The 26,138-nt window shown below is 35.9% G+C and overlaps 1 protein-coding gene across 9 annotated transcripts in view; it reads right to left on the bottom strand.

Moving 5' to 3' along the window:
- Positions 1 to 1,460: 1,460 nt before the first annotated feature.
- Positions 1,461 to 26,138, bottom strand: part of CNOT6 (CCR4-NOT transcription complex subunit 6) — a 62,092-nt gene continuing 37,414 nt past the window's right edge. For 5 of the 9 annotated variants that reach the window (XM_059917876.1, XM_059917881.1, XM_059917875.1 and 2 more), the window contains 8 exons: positions 12,781 to 12,885; positions 12,630 to 12,698; positions 11,475 to 11,647; positions 10,518 to 10,672; positions 9,615 to 9,769; positions 8,461 to 8,691; positions 5,416 to 5,618; positions 1,461 to 3,435 (listed from right to left, as the gene is read on the bottom strand). In XM_059917876.1, coding sequence (XP_059773859.1) covers positions 3,223 to 3,435; positions 5,416 to 5,618; positions 8,461 to 8,691; positions 9,615 to 9,769; positions 10,518 to 10,672; positions 11,475 to 11,647; positions 12,630 to 12,698; positions 12,781 to 12,885 — 1,304 coding nt within the window. In that variant the 3' untranslated portion in view covers positions 1,461 to 3,222. The remainder of the gene's footprint in view (positions 3,436 to 5,415; positions 5,619 to 8,460; positions 8,692 to 9,614; positions 9,770 to 10,517; positions 10,673 to 11,474; positions 11,648 to 12,629; positions 12,699 to 12,780; positions 12,886 to 26,138) is intronic. The other 4 variants (XM_059917879.1, XM_059917878.1, XM_059917877.1 and 1 more) reach the window with 4 other exon arrangements.

The raw sequence follows: 26,138 nt of genomic DNA on the forward strand, positions 1-26,138 counted from the left end.
GCTTTGAAATTTTAATTTCAACATTTAGAAGTGCATTCCACCCAATTTAATAATGTCCTTAGGTTTCCAAGTGCTAACTCAAAATAAGTTTTCCTGGCTGTCACCAAATCAAGTAAAAATAAAAGCACATTTCTTGGAGATGTTCCCTGCCTATCTTCTAGGACTATTAAAGTTGCAATCAACAATTTATTTCTACAACTTTAGTTTAAATTATGCCATAAATTAATTTTGATGAACATTGTTTAAATTCTTAAAGCATAAATAATTATCACTAATACAGTAAACTGTACTTCAAGAGATTTACAAGGAACTGATCGCCTCCAAATTTCTGATCATTAAAAACAGAAAATATACCCCAAATTTTCTGTAAAACATTCATAAAATGGATTTATCCAGAAAGAATACTGAAATTACATTATGGCAACACCACATTAAATGTATTTGTTACAGAATTTTTGAAGAAAACCTATACTGTGAAAACATACTAGTTTTTATTGCATTTTAGGGAGTATGGATTATTGGAAATTATTCAGGACACAGAAAATATTTAAAACACAACTGCTTGCTTAACAGTCTATTTTGGTGTGACCATTTATTCCCTATAGACTTAAAATATTTTTCTCTCTTTTAAAGGTTACAATTGTAGATCTACACTCTTGGTTCAATTTATCACTATCTAATAAGGTGGAGAAGCTGTTCAAACTGACCCACAGAAGGTAGTCTGCCACAGAATGCAGTCTGCCTAGAAGAGGCAAGAACAAATATTTTCAAGACGTAACAGGCCATTATATCTTACTATGCTGCCACCAAATTCAAATATTTTGTAGACAATAACAAACACAGATGAAAACATTTTGTGTAAAGCTCAAACCTTTAGCATCTAACAAGTGCACTCTAGTTCCAGCATCTATGAAAAGAATATATCCTCCATAAACAGAGTAAGTGCTTCTCCCCTTCCCCTTCCATAAAGCTCTCTGGACCTGTTATTACATAATGCAGATCATAGGAAAAGCAGTTTCCTTCATCTCATCAGTCCAACCAGCTCCAGCTTGCCCTTGCTGGAAATTGTCATGATGCACATTACCAACACAGTGTTTAGGATAAATGAGTAAACACACCTTTTATTCACACTTTACAAACAAAACAAAAAACCCAAAAAGAAACCCCATAAAAGTTATGCATTGGTTCTATATCAGTAATACCAACTTTCCAATGTACTGACTATAGACTGGATGTGTTCGGTGCCAGCACAACTTAAAACAAAAAGCAAAAAATAAAAAACCATCACAACAAAATGTTAAAAAAAAAAAAAAAAAAAAAAAAAAAAACCTTCAAAGGAAAAACCAGGTCCCAGACAAAGATTCAAGATCAAAACCTTTTGGAGAATTTTTTCTTTTTTTTAAAGAAAAAGAAAAAAAAAAAAAAAAAAAAGAATCATTTACTTAAACAGTATGTGATTTTATTTTCTCTTAAAAACAGAATAAGCACATTTAAGTGCTAAACATTTTCATAAAATTTTAAGTCATTATCCAAAATGACTCACTCTCTGTATAAAAACTGTTATTAACATTCAACAATTTCTTTTCTTAATGCTCACATACATGGTGTCCTTTTGCTCCCCTGCCTGCAGTTGAAACAAAAGCAGTTAGATCAAGTTCCCTGTGAATTCATTTGATTTTTTTGAGAGAACGAATGAATGAGAACAGAACATATAGGAGTTAACTTTGCAAAGTTAAAGCTGGCTTTAATCTCTACTAACAGCACTATGGGCAAAATACAAGGTATAATATAACTTTTATCTTGGTTGACATGTTAAAATGACTTAGTCACTTTTAAAATGATCTGAAGTATTGTCTTAGGGACCTGTTTTGAAAGTACATCTCATTTATTTTATACTGCTTCATAAACGGAAAATTACTTTTTTTTTTAAAGGAATGATTTCTAAAAAACAAGGAAACTAAGGAATACATGGAAAACAAAAAGAATTCACATGATAGTAGTACTCTGGGTGATGAACAGCACTGTGCAATGACACCAAGAAGCAGTGCTTGGGTCTGGTGAGTAAAGACCCAGGGACCCACCCTATGAACATGTTCCAAAATGTGATATTCAATGCTTCACAATGGAAAAAAAGCCACAGCCCATACAAAAGCATTTTCATAAAACTCTGACAAATGTTAAACAGTATTTAAAAATATAAAAGAGGATGCACAGATTTTCTCTGCATGCACAGGCAGTGCTTGGTGAGAACAAATTCAGGCAGGCACAGTGGAGATAGGACAGGAAATGTCTCAAAAAGGAGTTAAGAAGCTGTCCCTAAGCAGCTGTAATTCTGTAACTTAAAAAAGCTGAGGATTTAAAAATATCAGAATGTACATATATCAACCATTACATTCAGTCCATAATGCCTACAGATCATTCACTGCTCAGCTTATCTGTCCTGGTAGATAGTTTTTTGTAAAAACCCAGGAATTCATGGGTAAGTTGCCTCTGGTCCAAGAAAATGTCCTAAACTTTAAACAGATTTAGATTTAAAGAGCAATGTTCTCAATTTAAAAACAAAGTAGTACAAAAGGGCTAACAAAACCCTAACAGTGCAAATCATCAGCAGAGAAAGTCTGTTGCAACTTCTTTTACAAGCTGGCCTTTATAACACATGAAACAGGTAAAAAAAACTTAGCCTTAGATTACAATACAATCATTTCCAAATCTGATTTTTTTAGTACAAAATTTCATAAATCAGGTCTTCTATGGATCATATACAATCATAAAGGCTAAATTTAAATTCTATATTTTACAAACAAGTCTGAAAAAGGAGGGAGTAAAGTATGGAAGAATGATCTCTGGATGTTATTACTGGCCTCAAAAAAGTAGTGCTACAGATTTCTGTGCAAAGAGAATATGCTGTTCAAACATTTTCCTATTTCAAGGCATGAAAATATTATATTGGATAGAAGAAACAGGAAAATTACTTGTAACAAATTAAAGATAGGTGCAAACACACCAGTCCCTGTCTAACAGTATATAAAGCATATCGGGCTCAGAATTTGTCTGTTTGCTAGCACCTGGCTTTCATACTATATCCTTATCAAATAATCAGATTGAAAACTCAAATTATCATAAAGAAAAAAAAAATCCCTAGTGGCCATACCTCACTCCCCTATATTCAGATTTTTTACGAGTTTATGAGTGAAACTGAGGTCATCCTCTGAAGGTACTTGACTACCTCCTGCCAGGAAGGTGAATGCCGTTAACTTGGGGCAGGAAAGGCAGTAAGAGCTCCAGTTGTGCAAAAAGTGAGAAGTGGTCAGAGGGGATGAGTGGGTGTGGGCAGCCGCTGATATTGTTCTCAACTAGCCAATGGTGGTCCAGAGGTCCCAGGATGCCTAAAGTGTTCAGCTGAGGTTTAGAATAGAAGATGTAGTCAATTATACCCTGAAAAACAGAAGGTAAAAAGAAAAAAAAGACAAGGCCCCACATAAGATAACACTTGAATACTGAGAACTTTCAAGACATATCCTTAGAGTCAAACAAAGAAACTTATTACCCTGTAGGAAAAGGCAATACTACCTAAACCAAATGGCATCCCCAAATGTGAGAATGAAGAAAGTTTAGGGATGATAATCATTCTTCCTCCTATCTGGATCTTTTCAAAATCTTTAACAAGACCTAAAGAATCCTTCATGACAGGGCCTCTGCTTCTCTTTCCTAACTTAATTTGTGACACTTTTCCTTGCTCACTACTCCATTGCCATACTAGCCCTTTTTGGGGAGTAGGGAGGTATGTGTGAAGTAGGGTACATTCCTTGTAGGCACCAAGCTCTTTCCTGCCCCAGGGCCTCCACACATGTCTGGAACACTATCTTCTACTTGTCAACTGGCTAACTCCTTCTCAACCTTCAAGTGCCAAGTTTAATCACTTTCCCAAGGCCTTCCTGAATCCTGCCCTCACCCACTTAATAGTTCCTACCACCTCTGATTCTTTTCCCTTGCTAACGCACACCCCAAGGTGTAACTATATACTCATTTGTGTGGTTGAGACCTATCTCTCCCACCAGATCATGATTCCACGAGGGCCAGGCTGTCTCTGCTCTTAACACCCTCAACAGTACCCTGGCACAGCATCTGGCACACAGCTAGGTTACTCCTGGTTTGCTCCTTTCCTCCCTATAACTGCCTCCCTATAACTTCAGACTCTCCTTTACATGCTCTTGGCCAAGAGCATTTAAGCATGTTCAAGAGTCTTCTTCCTAACTTTCTATCAGGAGCAGGAACAAGAGGAAAAAAAAAAATCCCTAATCTCTCCCACCTTTTAATTATCACCCTCACCTCCTCTTCAATCAACCTGCTTGAAATAAGAATCTAAAAGTTGGTTTTTCCTACAGCATTGCTCAGTTATTCTCCAACTCATCATATTCTAGTTTCTCTGACTAGCTCTCCAGCGAAACAACTCTTATCAATATCTTTCTGAAGCTTAACACTCACACCTCTTTCCCTAGAAAGGCTTTCTTTCCTTGGCATTTAAGTTCCTATACTGTCCTGGTTTTCCACCTCTCTGGTTACTGTCATTTACATGTTAGTTTTCCCCAGTCTACTCCAGTCTCTCTTCAACTCTACACACTCATCTGTTCCCAGGGTTAAATCATTATCTACAGTACTGTGGATCCTCCAAAGCCAAATAAAAAAAAATTGTCAGTTTTCAACAGTTTCTCAAAGGAGTCTAAACAACCTCCCCTCTAAAATTAAGAACCAGTTAACACAAGTATTTACACTATTCTAATAGACAATCTAACCCGAATGATTATTTTCTCAGCAGGTTAGAAATGGAAAACTAGGATTTTAGAGAGCATAAATGCAAAAGGTAGCTAAAAAGGACAGTTGAACTCAAGTCCTAAACAACCACAGATAATAAAAATGAGGAGAATTACTAAGGAAAAGGCTCCATGTTGTAACAAGGCATATAAATAATATATATACTAGAAATTTAAAAATGGCTAATAATAAACGACATTTGGGTTCTCAAGCAGTACAGTTTCAGTTAAACTGAAATAGAGATGGAACACCTCATCTCAACTGACAGCAAATTAAATATGATGGTCCTGCATATCCAGCTGTTAGTAATGAGCCTATATAAAAAAAAAAAATTGTCCCAAAAAGGTGACAGTTAACTCAGGATTTACTATCATTATTTCATCTGATTTCTCACCTTGGAAATGATTCTAATAGGTATCTATAAAGTAGGGATGGGACTCTAATCACATGGAATTCTACATTAAGAGTAATAAAAGAATGCTGCTGTCAACTAATTCGAGATGGCTTAATCCCATTCTGAGCATTAACATTTAAAGCCATCATAAAGTTACAATACACTTTAAAAAAATGAAGGCTTTAAAAGTTTATTATCTCTGAACTCACCTTAAAATCAAACGTGTAATTCGTGTAAGGCATCAGGCCACTCTCATAGGCACTCTTCAACTTGAAACCATGAGTGATCCTTCCATTGGTTGTCCCATTTTTCCCATTACAGCTGAATTTTGTAAGACTTTCATTATATCTCAGTTCCTTAAAGTCTTTATGATTTGTTTCTACTCCACCAGTGCTCAAATATTCCACAACACCTATAATGAAAATAAATGTACTTTTTGCACTGTCAAGTATAATACACAGTGTACAACACATAACTAAAAACAATTCTGTAGTAAAGTTTTAAATCATACATAGTCCCACTTTCTAAAATGTTTCACTGTTTTTCACATTTGCCAAAACTTGTATAAACCCATTTTTACATGGTTTTAATCACAGTATACTGAATATTCTATACTGTATCACATGAACTTATGTTCATATGTCTTCTCAATTATTTTTTTTAATGATTGCATAATACAACTGGGCTGATGTATAGTATTTAAGCTAGTTCCTTATTTTTTTTTAATTCATGTTATTTCTACCTTAAAATACAAAATGAATACTATAATCAACATCTTAGTATGTAGGTTTCTGCTATGCTTAGTATAAAATACCAAGATTAGGATTCATTGTGCCTAAATATACATTGGGTTGGCCAAAAAGTTCTTTCAGTGTTTTCTGTAAGATGGCTCCAGTAGCACTTAACTTCATTCGAAACGATTTTGTTAGATTGTATGTGACAGCTGTCATATCAGCGTGCATTTAAAAAAAAACTTCTCAAAATTGGTGAATTTTTGTGTAGCCATTTTAATATTGAAGATGGAAGAAAAAAAGCAACATTTTCAGCATATTATGCCTTATTATTTCAACAAAGGTAAAAATGCAACTGAAACGCAAAAAAATGATTTGTGCAGTGTATGTATGGAGAACGTGCTGTGATTGACTGAACGTGTCAAAAGTGGTTTGCAAAGTTTCGTGCTGCAGATTTCTCACTGGATAATGCTCCACAGTCGGGTAGATCGGTTGAAGTTGATAGCGATCAAATAGAGGCATTAACTGAGAACAATCAACATTGTACCATGAGGGAGACAGCCAACATACTCAAAATATCCAAATCAAGCGTTGAAAATCATCTGCACCAGCTTGGTTATGTTAATCGCTTTGATTTTTGGGCTCCACATAAGTGAAAAAAACCTTCTTGACCAATTTCCACGAGTGATTCTCTACCGAAATATAATGAAAATGTTCCGTTTTTGAAACAAATTGTGACGGCTGATGAAAAGTGGATACTGTACAACCATGTGGAATGGAAAAGATCATGGGGCAAGCAAAATGAACCACCACCAACCACACCAAAGGCCGGTCTTCATTCAAAGAAGATGATATTGTATATATGGTGGGACTGGAAGGAAGTCCTCTATTATAAGCTCCTTCCGGAAAACCAAACGATTAAATTCCAACAAGTACTGTTCCCAATCAGACCAACTGAAAGCAGCACTCGACAAAAAGCGTCTGGAATTAGTCAACAGAAAACGCATAATCTTCCATCAGGATAATGCAAGACTGCATGTTTCTTTGATGACCAGGCAAAAACTGTTACAGCTTGGCTGGGAAGTTCTGATTCATCGGCCGTATTCACTAGACATTGCACCTTCGGATTTCCATTGATTTCAGTCTTTACAAAATTCTCTTAATGGAAAAAATTTCAATTCCCTGGAAGACTGTAAAAGGCACCTGGAACAGTTCTTTGCTCAAAAAGATAAAAAGTTTTGGGAAGATGGAATTATGAAGTTGCCTGAAAAATGGCAGAAGGTAGTGGAACAAAACGGTGAATATGCTGTTCAATAAAGTTCTTGGTGAAAATGAAAAATGTATACACACACACACAGCCAACTCTGAAAGAGTTACAGAACAACTTCACCATCCCTGGACACTATTTTTCCAATATGCGAAGCATAAGATGGGTTCTGCAAATATTTAACTTTCATTTAATTAGTTAACAAGACTGGACATTTTCCCATGTGTTTGCTATTAAAATACTATATTTTGTAACATGGAAATAGGTCCTAAGATCTGCATTATTTGACAAGAGTCTCTCTTGGCCCCTCAGATACTTTGTAGCTAAAAAGAGGATGCAAAGCATGTAGAGAAATTGCCGGTAATCCCCAGCTGGCTTTGAAAGAAGAATTATGGATCTTAGACACCTTTATTTCCCCTGAAAATGAATTTTAACATAGTTTCTAACTTATTATCTATTCTCTCATCTATTGTGATAGCAGTGATGTGCTACTGAATTTAACCACTCCAAGGGTGTGAATGTGTGTGTGTGTGTGTGTATGTGTGAATGTGCGCATTCTTGCATGCATGTAAGTCCAAGGAAAAGTATTCTTATGCATGTGAGAAAGTATAAACAAGGAGCTAAAAGACAAAAAGAAATACTCAGTTTGATATTACAAGGACTATGGTTTTTACTCACTGTACTATCTATGGAAAAGTATTTAAGAATAAGGCTTTCTGTAATCTTCTACTTTGTGATTAAAAATCAAGATTCTTGATCTTTTTTTGTTAAAATCACTTGCCTGATCTGTGTAAATAAAAAACTCTCAATTTCCACCTAAGGTGTATTTTTCTAATCAAGCCCACCAAAACTGGAGATCCTTTAATATATGGTCAAATTTAAACTGGATTTTATTACCACATGCTGGAATCCCAAAGAGTCTGTCTTAATAACCTTTTCAGAGTGTGCATTACATATAACCTGGGGATAATGAAATACAATTATATGTTCTTTAATAAGTTACTTCAAGTTATCACCTACATGTTTACTGAAGATGATTAACATCCTTCCTCCTGAGGTTTTTCATAATACCATTTCATTTTCAAAATGGTTCCCCTACTCCACAACACATTTTTTTTAACCTGATTCATAGCTGCCACTATAAATTGAATTTTCATTTTGACTAAATTTGTAATTATCAGAAACAACACATTACAAAAACATTTTAAGTCAGTAAGTATTCTATATAAAATAGAATTGTTTTGTTTTGTTTTTACCAGAGTCCGGCAAAGAATTAAGATCTGCACACAACACCAGTGGAATAGTTCCAAATTCTCCCAATGCACTGGACTGGAGGCTTCTCGAGGCTTTATCAATGATGTTCTTCACTTCTGAGAGGAACATCATTGTTTGAACCAACTTCACATCAGAGTATTCAGGGTCCCAGTGCATATGAGCATTAGCCACGAGAATAAGTTGTTTTTCTGTTCCAAGATGTGGCTTTCCAGCTATATTAGATAAAAAGAAAACAAACAAACAAAACCTGTCCATAACCCCATATATGCTCACAGGGTCTGAAAGCAAGTAATATCTCAGAATCTTGGGAATAATAAAGAAGGCTAAAATTTAGTTAACAATCTCCCACCTGATGACTGATCTACCCTACAACAAACCTGAGAAATAGACATCTAACCTCTCGGTTGAGTACTTCCAGCATAGGGTATTCACTACTTGAACAGAGACAGCCCATTCTATTTGGGACAGCTTGATTTTTAAATAGTTCCATCTCCTTAAAACTTCTGGTCTTCTAGATGTCCTAAATTGAGCATCATAAAATTAAATTGACACCCTTTTTCTTAAGATATATTTAAGATAGTCACTAAGTTCCATCTTTCATCTTTTCTATCCCTCAGATTAAATATCCCCATTTCCAGCTGTTCCTCAAGTGACAGAAGTTTTCAGTTCTTAGCATCATGGTCACTCTAAATATACATTTAATTTGAAATAAGTGGTCCATTTCTCCAAAACTCAAGACCTTTAAAATAATGACTAAAAGGTCAGGAAGAGAAGAAGTCAGCATACAGAATATTCTTGTTGCCAAGAAATTATATAAGTGTATGGAGTTTTTCTCTCTGAGCAGTCATTTTAACTAATATTTACTTCAGCATTTTATGTGAAAAATTCTTGAGGAGAAAAGAAAGCTGTTTTTTTCCTTTGGCTTTACCCCTTTTAAGATTTGAAATACTTTTCTGGGCAATGCTTCCTCATCTTGAGCTTTGTGGTAAAGATAAATGGATATAAGGTTTTAGAATCTAAGATTTAAATTCTGAGTTTCTTCAGGTGTTAGACAAGACTATTAATATGTAACAAATTTTCTGTTTTCTATTAAATTTTGGAGGTCAATTTCATAGGAAGTGGAAAGGTCACTCACATGACATTTCAATCAATTCTTTTCGAAGTTCTAGCAGTACAGCAACTCCAATGTTATCTTTTGTCATGACTCTGTTCAGCATAGCTTCAGACCCTTCTGAATTTGCCATTGCTAGCTGATTAAATTCAACAGTGTGTTTCTGAACCAAAGTAAATCTAAAACAAAAACAAAAATAAAAACACACACATAAATATAAAATTGAGAATACCAAGACATTAGCTTTGTGGAAAATGCAATCTTCCCAAACTTCCTTAACAGATATGATGGCATGTAAATTACATTATGGAAAATCCTCCACACTTAACACCAAGCTTCCCATGTCCATTTAAGTTGTTCTCAGTCTGTTACGGATACAAATAACATTTTGATAAACTTTTACAACTTAAGATAAGATAATGTAGTCATCTTCTGTTTAGGTTTCACATTGGAAAATTCCATCTTATAATTTTAAAATAATTCTCTTCCTAAGTACAGGCTTAAGAATCTCTCCACCATCCCAGAGGGAATGCAATTACAAGGTGTTTCAAGTAACAGTTGGAGTTAAACCCTAGCAAACACCTGAAGAAACAGCAGCACTTTCAACATGTCCTCCAAAACACTATTTCTGATGAATCAAAACAAAACCCTCTAAGTCAACAGTACTGTTTTCTTGAGTAATAATGTAACGCCTCATTCTCTTACTTGCCAACTAATTTCCATTCCCTTGGCCCCCACCCTGCAAACAGAGAAAGTTTTCTTTTTAAGAAATAAGATGACTGGGAATTCCCTGGCAGTCCAGTAGTTAGGATTCTGCACTTCCACTGCAGGAGGCAAGGTTCGATGCCTGGTCTGGGAACTAAGATCCTGCATGCCATGTGGCTCAGCCAAAAAAAAGAAAAGAAAGAAAGAAAGAAGACGACTTACTTTTCTGTCTTAAAGAATATTGCACAGCCATCAACATGTTTTCTTTCTTGTTCTGACATTGTCCTAGCTCTAGATTTAGGACTAAAGAATCCATTATAGCCACGTTCTTTCAGTTCTACCAGAAAAAAACTGTAATACTGTTCTGTTTCAACCTCCTGAAAAATTGTAAATAGCAGAGTTATTTCATAAGACAAAAATCAGTCCTATGCATTACCTTTATATGTACAGTTTGAGAGCTTAAAATAATTTCAAAGGACTGATCTGCAGAATGAAGAATTACATTTTTTTGATGTAATTTACCTGAAACCAATCAGAACACCTACTTGTCATTTTACAGGTACCAGTTGATAAGGTCAATTCTTTGTTTAGGAGTAAAGAATAGAAAGACATACACCCCTGTACATATATATTTCCTTATATTTTAGAATTGGCGTAGAACAAAAATCAGAGAGGTAACAGGAACTCCACAGATCAAATTTCATGCCACAAGGAGAGTGACTTGCCCAAGGTCATCTAAGTTATTATGAGAGTTGGACTGAGAACCCAGTTACTGTGCACCAGGTTCAATGCCCTTTCCACTTTGACCTAACTATTCAATTACCACTGGTAGTAAAGCAAAATTATACCTTGATAGTGCCACAATTTCAGTAACATTGCCACCCAATTAAAAAATAGTGTACAGGGGCATCAGGGAGGAAAAAGTAAACATTTAGCTGTCATAGCAAACACTTAAAACCCAGCTTAACCCATTTGCTTAATTTGGCAGCACACTGCTACAAAGCACAGCAGGCAGTGAATGCTCCCAGAATTCACTAAATACAGAAAAAGTCCATATTTTAAGAACTGCTAAAGCTAGGACTTCAAATGTGTCAGTGTAATGCGTTCCCAAGCTGTTCCTTGCTTGATCAATGTTGGGGCATTTCTGCAATTTAAACAAGTGCTCTTCTGATGACTCACCTGAAGACTTATGACATCAGCATTGCAACTCAAGATTTCTTGAATAATGGCCTTTTTCCTGTAGTCCCAATTTAGTGCCCATGATGGACAGTAGCCATATAACTGCCGGGTCGCATATTTATCACAAAGAACATTATAGCACATGACAGAAAACAAGGCTGTAGGAAAGATAACTTTACTTATTCACACACGTGGCAGAAAAAAAAAAACATAATTAATTTCAATAGTTTTCACTTAAATGCTAAGTTTGACTTTATTCATTCAATATATATTCACTGAAAAGCTACTATATGCCAGACATGGCATAAGTAATGTTAGAAAATAAATGAAGGACAGGTATGTGAACAAATTATAATATAAATAAATAATGTGTCTCCTGCTACAGAGGTACACACAGAAGGTTCAAAAACTAACAGAATACGATCTTAAGTCCTTCAGCCTCTAAGACCAGGGCTCCTCATTTCTATGTTCCCTCCACCACTTCAACAATTGTTAATGTAGAATGTGGAAATCTGACAGGTAGTTTTCTTAACAGGCATCTCTACTTTTCTTCTACAGAGCAACTACTATTAATTCACATGAAAGAAAAGGGGTATTATAGACCAAATCCTGTTGCACACATCACAGAAGTGCTCAAACTATTTTCATAGAATTTTAAAAGGAGATTAGAGGTCATTAGTTCGATTTCTCTTTCAAGTAGGTGTTTTGGCTATCTTAAACTTTTGTATTATCAAATACATCTGGAACACAGTACAGTTTGGAAACTTACAGTATAGAAAGATTTTGGTGTATTTATTATAACTGAATTTGATCAATACTTTAGAGCAGAGTTCCTCAACAGCAGCACCTCTGATCTCTAGCCACAAGATGCCAAGAGCACTTCTACCAGTTGTTAACAATCAGAAAATATCTCCAGGCATTGCCAAATGTCTTCGGGGGGATAAAATTGCCTCTGGTTGAGAAGTACTGCTTTATACCAAACTTTCCGTACCATAGTATAGAGGCCAGGTAAACAAGTCTTCGTTATTATCTCCCAAACCAAATCAACCTTAAGCATTCTACTGTAACACTGCCCCAAATCTAAAGCATACCAACAATACTATTAGGTTTACAAAGAAAAAGTAAAAATAAGATTTAAAAAATTAGGCTACCAACCAGTTGGCCGTGTTCTGTCTGGTTCTTGTAACATAATCCAAGATCTTGGAGGTGGTTGTTCTGTTGAAACTAGTTGAATATAAAACACAAAATTAAACAATATTCTTACATGTCTTTCTAAAAAAAATGGTTTAATCAAATGACCACTTACTTCTTTTTGCAGTACCTGCCAAATTATCAAGCAAATAGTTCAGTAGCCTTCTTGTTCCATCTGGTTCCAGATAGAGGTTCAATATATCCTGGGTAAGTGGATTTCCTGGAAATGTTTTTTAAATAGGTAAAATGAAACCAAGACAAATACTAAAATATTTCAAAACTGAAAAATATACCAAAATTATCAGATCATCTATAACAATGTATATTAACTATATATATTAACCATATATATAACTGTATATAAAAAACTATATATTAACTCAACATACCAAACTAGAATATTATTTTTTTCAGCTTTTGATGTGAAGAATAAAAATGATTCATACCACATTCTATAGAAGTATCCAAAAAATGATTATTAATAGACTGATGTCAATATAGAAGATATCTAATAGTGCTCTGCATCTGACCCTGCCTCATCAACACTTTCATAATGATCAAAAGAGAGTAAAACTGGATTGGGGAAGAGGTGGAAGAAGGATTAGGCAAAGGAAAGGTGAGAGCCAATATAATGAATCACAGAATCAAAATTTAAGAACGCTACAAAGTTAATAAGAAAACAGCCTAATGACAAATGCAGTCTAGCACTTAGAATTTTTAAAATTCTAATGAATAAAGTAACAGGATGGGACAGACTTGGTTTAAGATTAAGCCACTAATGAAGGGGAAAACCCCAGGGCAGTGATCCAACAGTAAATTCAATCACTGTTTCATAAGTGCCAAAAATGAAAGCAAATGCAATGATTTACATGTATTGTTAATAGTCTCAAATTCTCTCAGAAGGACTTCTTATGTACAAGTAACAGCACAGTACACTGTTTCAAAAGCAAAGTTCCTATCCATGCTCCATTTTAAGAAAGACTAATAAATTCTATAGATGGAAGATAGGTAAAATGATGAGAGATCTTAGCCATTCCAAATTAAAAAAAAAAAAAAAAAAAAAGGTATGGAATATAAGAATGATCACCACACAGAGAAAAAAGCGTTTTTTTCCTTTTCTCTTGTGAAAGAGTAGACTCAAAAGGCAGAATGAGGACCAAGCTCAGAATAGAAGTGTTTGTTAAACATTAGAATTATTTAAGATGAAATGCCCTGACCTGTGAGGTAGTGGAGTATCCTTCATTAAAAGCTGGATTACACGGATGGGAAGAATCCTAAGTTAGGATTTTAAGAACTGTAAAGGTAAAAACATGCTCCTATAAGTGCAAAGTATATATTTGTAGGAAGACAAGTAACAATAGTATCATTCCCCATATGTGTACAGTTCTTTACAGCTACCAGAGTCCTGAAATTTTCATTTAGTCACAATCCTTTGAGACAGGTAGCTATAACCTGAAAGTTACCAGGACCTTGTTAAGGATATCTCGAGAAAATGAAGTCAACCAAAAAACTTCTCAGTACCAGGTAAGCATACCATTCTAACTAGACCCACATTACTGCTGTATTTTTACTACTTTCTAGTGCAAAAGTATTTAAAGGTAACTGCTGAGTACTTATAACTATGTGATGATCCTCCCTTCTAAGATCTTTCTATAAAATTAAAAACGATCCCCAAACCCAAACATCTATTTTTGACTCTCTAATAAATGCATGAAGCCAAATGGTATATTTCCTCCAACATCTGCTTGTTCTTTGGAATTCCTTTAAATTTAAAATTAATCTACTTTTCATTGCCTAGAAAAATAATACACATAGGGTAAACTTAACAAGTACAATACAATTCTGGAATTAAAACATGATATTGAGTCTCAGAACTAAGGAACAAAAGTGAATGAGAGAAGTCGTTTCTGGAAAGATGAAGTAAACATACTTTTCCCTATTTCTCCTGCTGAATACAACTAAAATCCCATTAATTATGTGTAAAGAAATGTAAGACTCTGAAATGCGGTAAGAAGGCAGAATGTTCAGAGACCTCAGGACCTGAGGAACAACACAGTGGTGAATTCCTTGGGTTTACTCTTTGTCTCATATATCCCAGACACAGAGCTAAGAAGCCAGCAACACAGACACACCAATGGGTACAGAAAAAAAAATTCCAACAAAAGCCAAAGGGCCAGGAAAGGGCAGCCTAACAAAACAAAACTTTTAGATAGTAACAGCTCTACTACAGCTAAACAAAAAGAAACATACATGGCATCCTCTCTACTCATGCCAGCAAAGACCAAGCAGGGAGCTTAGACTTCCACCCTTATGAGGAAGTAAGGAGGTACTCCAACACCCCTAGCAGGGTAGGGTCAGAGAAGGCCAAGAAGGTAGCTGGGACTTTTATCCCCTCCAGGCAGTAACAAGCACCTCCTCCTCTGCCCTGTGGTGTCAGCAGAGACCAAGAAGGGAAGCCTGGACTTCCACCCCAACCCGCAGTAATGAGGTGCTCTTCCGCCTCCTTTCTGGGGATGACATCAGAGGAGGCTGAGGAGAGTCAAAACTTTTACCATCTCCCACCAGTAATGAGGTCACCCCAATGCAGTGACTATGGAGACCACATAAGGAGCCAAAACTGCCACCTGCACCCAGCTGACCCTCAGGTGTCAACAAAGGCTAAGTGGAATCTTAACTCCTGCCTCCCCTGGCAGTAAGGAGATGGTGTTCTCCATTTTCCCTGCCACAGCAGTGTTAGAGAAAGCCAGCAAAAAGGTTTAAATAAGATCCAGAGTCTTATAACATAATGTGAATATGTCCAGCTTCAAATGAAAATCACTAATCATACCAAGAACCAGGAAAATTTCAAACTGAATGAAAAAGATAATAGATTCCAACACTGAGATAATAGAAACATTAGAATGATCTGAGCAAAACAGAGAAGGCATGATAAAAATACTTCAATGAAAAATTACAAACATGCCTGAAATAAAACGACAAAAAAACAAGAAGACTCAGTAAACAAAAAGAAAGTTTTGGTAAACAAATGAAATGTAAAAAACCAAATGGAAATATTAAAACTGTAAAATAGGATAAATGAAGTAAAAAACTCAGTTGGATGGGTTCAACAGCAGAATGGAGGGTCAGAGGAAAGAATCAGTGAACTGGAAGATATAACACTAGAATTACGCAATCTGAACAACAGAAACAGATTGAAAAAAATAAATGAACAGAGAGCCTCAGGGACCAGTGGAACTACAACAGAAAATTTAGCATTCATGTCCTCAGAGCAACAGAAGCAGAAGAGCACAGGGCTGAAGAAGTACTAAAGAAATGGTGAAAGCTCCCCCAATTTGGCAAGAAACCTAAACCTATAGATTCAAGAAATTCAAACAGGACAAACCCAAAGGAATCTATACCAAGCAACATCATAATTAAACTTCTGAAAACTAAAGACAAAGGAAAAAATCTTGAAGGCAGCCAGAGAAAAACAACCTTATCTGTAGGGGAAAAACAATATGAATAACCACAAATTTCTCATCACAAACCAGAAGAAAGTGGCATGGTATTTTTCAAGTGCTGAAAGAAAAGAACTGTCAACCCAGAATCCTATATCCAGTGAAAATATCCTTTGGGAATGAAGGAGAAACAAAGACACTTTCAGATGACAGAGAACTAAGAGACTCTGTTGCCAGCAGACCCTCCCCTAAGAGAACCATTAATGAAAGTTCTCTAAATGGAAAGGAAATGATAATAGAAGGAACCCTGGAATATCAGGAAGGAAGAAAAAAGATTATGGTTTAATAAAGGGGGGGGGCAAATATAATAGGCTTTCCTTCTCTTAAGTTTTCTAAATCATGTTTGGCAGCTAATTGGGGGAGCAGGCAAATAAAAGGTCATAAAAAGAGTTATGGTTTTTATACGTCACTCAAACTGGTAAAGTAGTAACACCAGAAGACTGATAAATTAAGTTTATACACTGAAATACCTAGAGCAACCACTGAAAAAGATAATTCAAACACATCACAGACAAATTAAAATGGAAATGTAAAAAGATGCTCAAGTAACCCATAGGAAAGCAAGAAAAAAACCAGAAAAACAAAAGGAGAACAAACAGAAAACAAAAAATAAAGTGGCAGATGTAAGCCCCAATAAATCAATAATTATAGTAAATGTAAATGGTCTAAATAAACCAATTAAAAGACAGAAAATTGGCAGAGTGGATTTAAAAACATGACCCAACTATATGCTATCAACAAGAAACTCACTTCAAATATAACAATATAAGCAGGTTGAAAGGAAAAGGATGGAAAAAAATCATGCAAACATTAGTCAGAGGAAAGCAGGAGTGACTATATTAATATCAGATCAAGTAGATTTCAGAGAAAATCACTACACTGCGAGTGGCCTTATATAACGATAAAGGGCCAATCCTCCAAGAAGAATTAGCAATTCTAAATGTGTATCTATCAAACAACAAAACTGCAAACTATTTTAAGCAAAAACAGTTCCATCCAAAAACTGATGGAACTGAAAGGACAATAGAGAACTCTACAATTACAGTTGAAGATGTCAACACCCCTCTCTCAAAAATTGATAGAACCAGACAAAAGTCCACAATACCATCAATCTAATAGATACTAGACAAATATATTGGTTCTAATTGCTATTTATACATCATCTACACAATAACAGCAGAATACAAAACTCTTGTCCAATGCCAAGGGACAAATACTAGGACAGATCATATCCTGGGCCATAAAACCAAACGTCCACAAATTTAAAAGAACTGAAATTATGTAGAATGTATTCTTCAACCACAATGGAATGACACTAAAAATCAATAACTGAAAGACAACAGGAAAATCTGCAAACACTTGGAAAATTCTGAATGATCCATGGGTCAAAGAGGAAGTCTGAAGGGAAATTTCAAAATGCACTGAGCTAGTGAAAATAAAATTTGTTGCTGGACACAGCTAAAGCAGGGCCAAGAGGGAGAGTTACAGCACTAAATGCATACATCAGAAGAAAAAAGTCCCAATTCAATAATCTAAGCTTCTACCCTAAGAACCAAGAGAAAAAGAGTAAAACAAACCCAAAGAAAAAGCAGCGTAGAAATACTAAAGAGCAGAAATCAGTGAAAATGAAAACAGAAAAATGGAGGAAAAATATTTTAAAGCTGTTTCTTTGAAAAGATCAATAAAACTGACGAACCTTTAACCAAGACTGATAAAGAAAAAGAGAGACAAAAATTACCAATATCAACAACGAAAGGGGGATAAGGCTATCACTACAGACCCTACAGAAATCAGAAGGATAAGGGAATACTATAAACAACTCTACATACATAAATTTAACAACACAGATGATATGGGCCACTTCCCTGAAAAACACAACCATCACAACTCACCCAGTAGATAATTTAATAGCACTACACCTAGTAAAGGAAATGAATTCATAATTTTAAAACTACCAGAAAAGAAATCTCCAACCCAGACTGCTGCACTGAAAAATTCTACTAAACATTTAAAAAAGGATTAACTCTAATTCTACAGAATCTCTTCTGGAAAACAGAAGATGAGGGAACACTTTCAAATTCATTTCATAAAGCTAGTATCACCTTGATACCAAAACCAGGCAAAGTGAGTATAAAACAAACAAAAAACAAAACTACAGACAAATATCTCTCATGAATACAGTCAAAAATCATTAAAACATTAGCATACACTTATCAGCAATAAACAAATTATACACCATGATCAAGCGGATTTTATTCCAGGAATGCAAGCCTGGTTCAATATTCAAAAATTAATTACCAGGCTAAAGAAGAAAAATTATATATCACATCATATCAACTGATGGAGACCAAACATTTGACAAAATTAAATACCCATTCATGATTTAAAACTCTCAGAAAAAGAAGGATAGAAGGAAAAATCCTCAAATTGATAGGGCATCTACAAAATACCCATGCTAACATTATACTCAATAATGAAGACAGAATACTTTCTAAGATCAGGGAAAAGGGGGGATGTCTGCTCTCACAACTCTTATTCAACACCGTGCTGCAAGTTCTGGTCAGTGCCATAAGGCAAGAAAAAGGAAAGAAAAACATACATATTGGAAAGAAATAAACTTCTCCCTATTTGCAGGTGACCAATTTTCTACATAGAAAAAAATTTTTTAATTACCAAAAAATCTACAAAAAATAGAAAAACCAACTCCTAGAACTAGAATTGGGTTCAACAAAGTAGAAGGATACAAAATAAAAATACAAAAATCCATTATATTTCTATATACTGGGAATGAAAACATGGACAGCAAAATTTAAAATACATTATCAAGTATAAATCTAACAAAACATTTACAGGACTTTTATACCAAAAACTACACAACAGTGATGAAAAAAATCAAAATCTAAATAGATGGAGAGACATAACACGTTCATTGACTCGAAGACTCTACATACTAAAGACGTCAGTTCTCCCCAATTTGACATACAAGTTATCAAAACCCCAGTAATATTTTTTTGTAACTATAGATAAGATTATTCTAAAATGTATATGGAAAGGCCAAAGAATTAGAATAGCTAAAACCATTCTGAAGAAGTAGGCTATAGAGGAGGAATCAGTGTATCTATTTCAAGAATTATTACCCTATTTCAAGTTCCAAAAACTACGTGATATTGGCAGAAACACAGACACACAGATCAATGAAAAGAACAGAGAATCCACACAGATTTGTCCAATTGTCCAGTGCAAAAGCAATTCAGTGGAGGACAGACTTTTCAACAAATCTTGCTGGAGCAACTGGACATGCACGAGCAAAAAACAAACCTTGAATTAATCCTCACGTCTTTTCACTCAAAATGGATTACAGACTTAAATGTAAAACAAAATCATAAATCTTTTAGTACAAAAAACTGGAGAAAATCTTTGGGATCTAGAGCTATTTCAAAGAGTTCTTAGACTTGACATCAAAAGCAAGAGCCATAAAAGGAAAAACTGAAAAACTGGATTTCGTCAAAATTAAAATTTTCCTACATAAAAGACCCTGTGTGGTATTGTGATTTATATTAAGAAATATATATTTGGTTTTCATCCACTGTTCCTGGCACACATATCCTAAAACCTCTGATATTTCCTAAGTGATCAGAGTGATAAAGATGCCTCGTTATGTTAATGAGGTGACTTTTGGCCTTACCTGAAAGACGGGGCTGGTTGCCAAGAGAACCCACTATGTGATTAGAGAGTTGGAACTTTCAGTCCCACCCTGCTAAAGGGAGAGAGGCTGGAGGTTAAACCAATCACCATCAATGGCCAATGATCTAATCAATTATGCCTATGTAATGAAGCCTCCATAAAAACCTGAAAGGATGGGGCTCAGAGACCTCTGGGTTGGTGAACATGTGGAGATTCAGGGAGAGTGGTGTGCCTGGAAGACGGCATGGAAGCTCTGTGCCCTTTCCCCATAACTTGGCCTATGCATTTCTCCAATTTGGCTATTCCTGAGTTATATCCTTTCACAATAAACAGGTAATCTAGTGAGTAAATGGGTTATCTGAGTTCTGTGAGTCACTCTAGCAAGTTAATCAAACCCAAGGAGGGGGTCATGGGAACCTCCAATCTGTAGCTGGTTGGTCAGACACACAAGCACAGATGACAACCTGGGTTGTGACTGGCATCTGAAGTTGGAAGGAAAGGGGAAAGGGGCAGTCTTGTAGGACTGAGCCCTTTACCTATGGAAACTGATGCTATCTCTAGGTAAGTAGTGTCAGAACTGAGTTGAATTGTAGGACACCCAGCTAGTGTCCTAGAATTGTTTGTTGGTGTTGGGGGAAATCACCCACCCACCCTCCCACCCTATTAAGTGGATGAAAAGACAGGCTATATACTGGGAGAAAATATTTGCAAATCACATATTTGACAAAACCATAGTATCGAAAATATATAAAGGACTCCCAAACTTCAACAGCAAAAAAGTAAACAATCCAATTAGTGCATGGGCAAAGGAATAAGAAATATTTCACATACAATGCTATACAGAGGACAAATAAGCACATGCAAAGATGTTCAGTACCTTTAACTGTTGGGGAAATGCAAATTACAACTACAATGAGATATCACTATCCAGCTATCAGAAAGGCCAGAATAAAAACAGTGACAAAATCAAGCCTTGGTAAATTTAAGAAAATTGAAATAGTATCAAGTATCTTTTCCGACTACAATGCTATGAGACTAGATATCAATTACAGGAAAAAAATCTGTAAAAACCACAAACACATGAGGCTAAACAATACACTACTAAATAACCAAGAGATCACTTAAGAAATCAAAGAGGAAACCAAAAAATACCTAGAAACAAATGACAATGAAAACACAACGACCCAAAACCTATGGGATGTAGCAAAAGCAGTTCTAAGAGGGAAGTTTACAGCAATACAATCCTACCTCAAGAAACAACAAACATCTCAAATAAACATACTAACCCTACACCTAAAGCATTAGAGAGAAGAAGAACAAAAAAACCCCAAAGTTAGCAGAAGGAAAAGAAATCATAAAGATCAGATCAGAAAGAAATGAAAAAGAAATGGAGGAAACGATAGCAAAGATCAATAAAACTAAAAGCTGGTTCTTTGAGAAGATAAACATAATTGATAAACCATTAGCCAGACTCATCAAGAAAAAAAGGGAGAAGACTCAAATTAATAGAATTAGAAATGAAAACGGAGAAGTAACCACTGACACTGCAGAAATACAAACGATCATGAGAGATTACTACAAGCAACTCTATGCCAATAAAATGGACAACCTGGAAGAAATGGACAAATTCTTAGAAAAGCACAACCTTCTGACATTGAACCAGGAAACTGAAAATATAAACAGACCAATCACAAGCACTGAAATTGAAACTGTGATTAAAAATCTTCCAAAAAATAAAAGCCCAGGACCAGTTGGCTTCAGAGGCAAATTCTATCAAACATTTAGAGAAGAGCTAACACCTATACTTCTCAAACTCTTCCAAAATATAGTGGAGGAAGGAACAATCCCAAACTCATTCTACGAGGCCACTATCACCCTGATACCAAAACCAGACAAAGATGTCACAAAAAAAAGAAAACTACAGGTCAATATCACGGACGAACATAGATGCAAAAATCCTCAACAAAATACTAGCAAACAGAATCCAACAGCACATTAAAAGGATCATACACTATGATCAGGTGGGGTTTATCCCAGGAATGCAAGGATTCTTCAATATACACAAATCAATGTGATAAACCATATTAACAAACTGAAGGAGAAAAACTACGTGATCATCTCAATAGATGCAGAAAAAGCTTTCGACAAAATTCAATACCCATTTATGATAAAAACCCTCCAGAAAGCAGGCATAGAGGGAACTTACTTCAACATAAGAAAGGCCATATATGACAAACCCACAGCCAACACCGTTCTCAGTGGTGACAAACTGAAACCATTTCCACTAAGATCAGGAACAAGACAAGGTTGCCCACTCTCACCACTATTATTCAACATAGTGTTGGAAATTTTAGCCACAGCAATCAGAGAAGAAAAAGAAATAAAAGGAATCCAAATCGGAAAAGAAGTAAAACTGTCACTGTTTGCAGATGACATACTATACATACAGAATCCTAAAGATGCTACCAGACAACTACTAGAGGTAAGCAATGAATCTGATAAAGTAGCAAGATACAAAATTAATGCACAGAAATCTCTTGCATTCCTATACACTAATGATGAAAAATCTGAAAGAGAAATTAAGGAAACACTCCCATTTACCATTGCAACAAAAAGAATAAAATACCTAGGAATAAACCTACCTAAGGAGACAAAAGACCTGTATGCAGAAAACTGTAAGACACTGATGAAAGAAATTAAAGATGATACCAATAAATGGAGAGATATACCAAGTTCTTGGATTGGAAGAATCAACATTGTGAAAATGACTATACTACCTAAAGCAATCTACAGATTCAATGCAATCCCTATCAAACGATCAATGGCATTTTTCACAGAACTAGAACAAAAAATTTCACAATTTGTACAGAAACACAAAAGACCACGAATAGCCAAAGCAATCTGGAGAAGGAAAAACGGAGCTGGAGGAATCAGGCTCCCTGACTTCAGACTATACTACAAAGCTACAGTAATCAAGATAGTATGGTACTGGCACAAAAACAGAAATATAGATCAATGGAACAGGATAGAAACCCATGCACGTATGGTCACCGTATCTTTGATAAAGGAGGCAAGAATATACAATGGAGAAAAGGCAGCCTCTTCAATAAGTGGTGCTGGAAAAATGGACAGCTACTTGTACAAGAATGAAATTGGAACACTCCCTAACACCATACACAAAAATAAACTCAAAATGGATTAAAGACCTAAATGTAAGGCCAGACACCATCAAACTCTTAGAGGAAAACCTAGGCAGAACACTCTATGACATAAATCACAGCAAGATCCTTTTTGGCCCACCTCCTAGAGAAATGGAAATAAAAACAAACAAATGCAACCTAATGAAACTTAAAAGCTTTTGCACAGCAAAGGAAACAATAAACAAGACAAAAAGACAACCCTCAGAATGGGAGAAAATATTTGCAAATGAAGCAACTGACAAAGGATTAATCTCCAAAACATACAAGCAGCTCATGCAGCTCAGTATCAAAAAAACAAACAACCCAATCCAAAAATGGGCAGAAGACCTAAACAGACATTTCTCCAAAGAAGATATACAGATAGCCAACAAACACATGAAAGGATGCTCAACATCACTAATCATTAGAGAAATGCAAATCAAAACTAGTGAGGTATCATCTCACACCGGTCAGAATGGCCATCATCAAAAAGTCTACAAACAATAAATGCGGGAGAGGGTGTGGAGAAAAGGGAACCCTCTTGCACTGTTGGTGGGAGTGTAAATTGATACAGCCACTATGGAGAACAGTATGGAGGTTCCTTAAAAAACTAAAAATAGAACTACCATACGACCCAGCAATCCCACTACCAGGCATATACCCTGAGAAAACCATAATTCAAAGAGTCATGTACCACAATGTTCACTGCAGCTCTATTTACAATAGCCAGGACATGGAAGCAACCTAAGTGTCCATCAACAGATGAATGGATAAAGAAGATGTGGCACATATATACAATGGAATATTATTACTCAGCCATAAAGAGAAACAAAATTGAGTTATTTGTAGGGAGGTGGATGGACCTAGAGACCGTCACACAGAGTGAAGTAAGTCAGAAAGAGAAAAATAAATACCGTATGCTAACACATATATATGGAATCTAAAAAAATAAAAAATGGTCCTGAAGAACCTAGGGGCAGGACAGGAATAAAGACACAGATGTAGAAAATGGACTTGAGTACACCGGGAGGGGGAAGGGTAAGCTGGGACAAAGGGAGAGAGTGGCATGGACATATATACACTACCAAATGTAAAACAGAAAGCTAGTGGGAAGCAGCCACATAGCACAGGGAGATCAGCTCAGTGCTTTGTGTCCACCTAGAGGAGTGGGATAGGGAGGATGGAGGGAGGCGCAAGAGGGAGGAGATACGGGGATATATGTATATGTATTGCTGATTCACTTTGTTATACAGCAGAAAATAACACACCATTGTAAAGCAATTTTACTCCAATAAAGATGTTAAAAAAAAAAAACCAACAGTGACAATACCAAACGCCAATAAGGATGCAAAGAAACTGGATCACTCATTTATTACTGGTGAAAATGTAAAATAGTACAGCCACTCTGGAAAACAACCTGGCAGTTTCTTTAAAAAACTGACCATGAAACTAACCTATGACCCAGCAACTGCACTCCTGGGCATTTATCTTAGAGAAATGAAGACTTACATTCACACAATAACCTGCTCACAGAATGTTAACAGCAGCTTCATCTGTAACAGCAAAATACTGGAAACCACCCAGATGTCCTTAAATAGGTCAATGGTTAAACAACCTGTGATACATCCATACCAAGGAATACTACTCATCAATATAAAGGAGCAAACACCCAACAACCTGGGTGAATCTCCAAAGAATTAACCTTGGGTGGGGGGAGGGGAACCCAATCTCAAAAGGTTACACACAGCATGATTCTATGTATATATTATTTTTGAAATAACAAAATTATAGAAATGGATAACATATCAGTGGTTGTCAGAAGTTAAGGAGTGAACTGGGGCAAGAGGAAAGCAAGTGTGGCTATCAAAGGGCAACATAAGGGATCCTTCGGTGATGGAACTGTTCTGTACCTTGACTGTATCAATGTCAATATCCTGGTTGTGATGCTGTACTACAGTTTTTGTTTTGTTTTGTTTTGGTTTTGTTTTGTGTTTTCTGGCTGCGGTGGGTCTTCGTTACTGCGTGCAGGCTTTCTCTAGTTGCAGTGAGCGGGGGCTACTTTTTGTTGTGGTGCGCGGGCTTCTCATTGCGGTGGCTTCTCTTGTTGCGGAGCACAGGCTCTAGGTGCGTGGGCTCGGTAGTTGTGGCTCACGGGCTCTAGAGTGCAGGCTCAGTAGTTGTGGCACATGGGTTTAGTAGCTCCTCAGCATGTGGGATCTTCCCGGACCAGGGCTTGAACCTGTGTGTCCTGCATTGGCAGGCGGATTCTTAACCACTGTGCCACCAGGGAAGTCTATGTACTATAGTTTTGAAAGATGTTATCACTGGGGGGAAATTGGTAAAAGGCACATGGATTGTTCCCTGCATTATTTCTTACAGGTTCATGTAAATCTCTTATCTCAAAATAAAAAAAATGAATACACTATCTAAGGTTCTAGTCCTATCTTTCACAGTAGAACAATTTTGAAGAACATGGAAAAATGTAAAAAAATAAAAATAAAAGGGACGCATGCTAGCCCTATGCAATCAACTTTAAAGAAAATGATATGAACTGATTCACGAGGCAGAAATACTTTGGCTCTGTACAAATGGATAATATAGCAAATAGATGTGATTTCTGAACTAAGTGATACATTTTCTCTTCCAAATAATTAAGTGGTGCCATGAGAAATCATGAAAGAAGTTTTCAGAGAGCAAGGAAAATGTAACTGTTTTAAGAAGTAGCTAGCACAGCATTAAAGTGTAAGTTGCAAAGCTCAGGAAAATAACATAGGATTTATCTTAAAAAGGTGAAATCAAGTGAAAAGACTGCTATTGTAGACAGACGTGTAACAATGTCCAACAGAATAGCTGAGATAAACAAATTATCTCGGTGAAACTATACTTCCAAGAAAGAAACATAAAGGCATAAATGTCCAACAGTAAAGGATCTTTCTGAAGTGGAAGACCAAGGACTAATCAAAAACAAATGTGCCATAAAGACTTCCCTACCTGGCCCCAGCGTTTACTTAAATCAGTGTGAAAATTTGTGAACAATGACCCTAACTTCAAATAAAGTTTGTAAATCCTTAGAGAAATGAATACAGATTAAGGTTTATAAAATATATACTATA

Source organism: Balaenoptera ricei, chromosome 3, assembly GCF_028023285.1.
Source record: "Balaenoptera ricei isolate mBalRic1 chromosome 3, mBalRic1.hap2, whole genome shotgun sequence".
Lineage (NCBI taxonomy): Eukaryota > Metazoa > Chordata > Mammalia > Artiodactyla > Balaenopteridae > Balaenoptera > Balaenoptera ricei.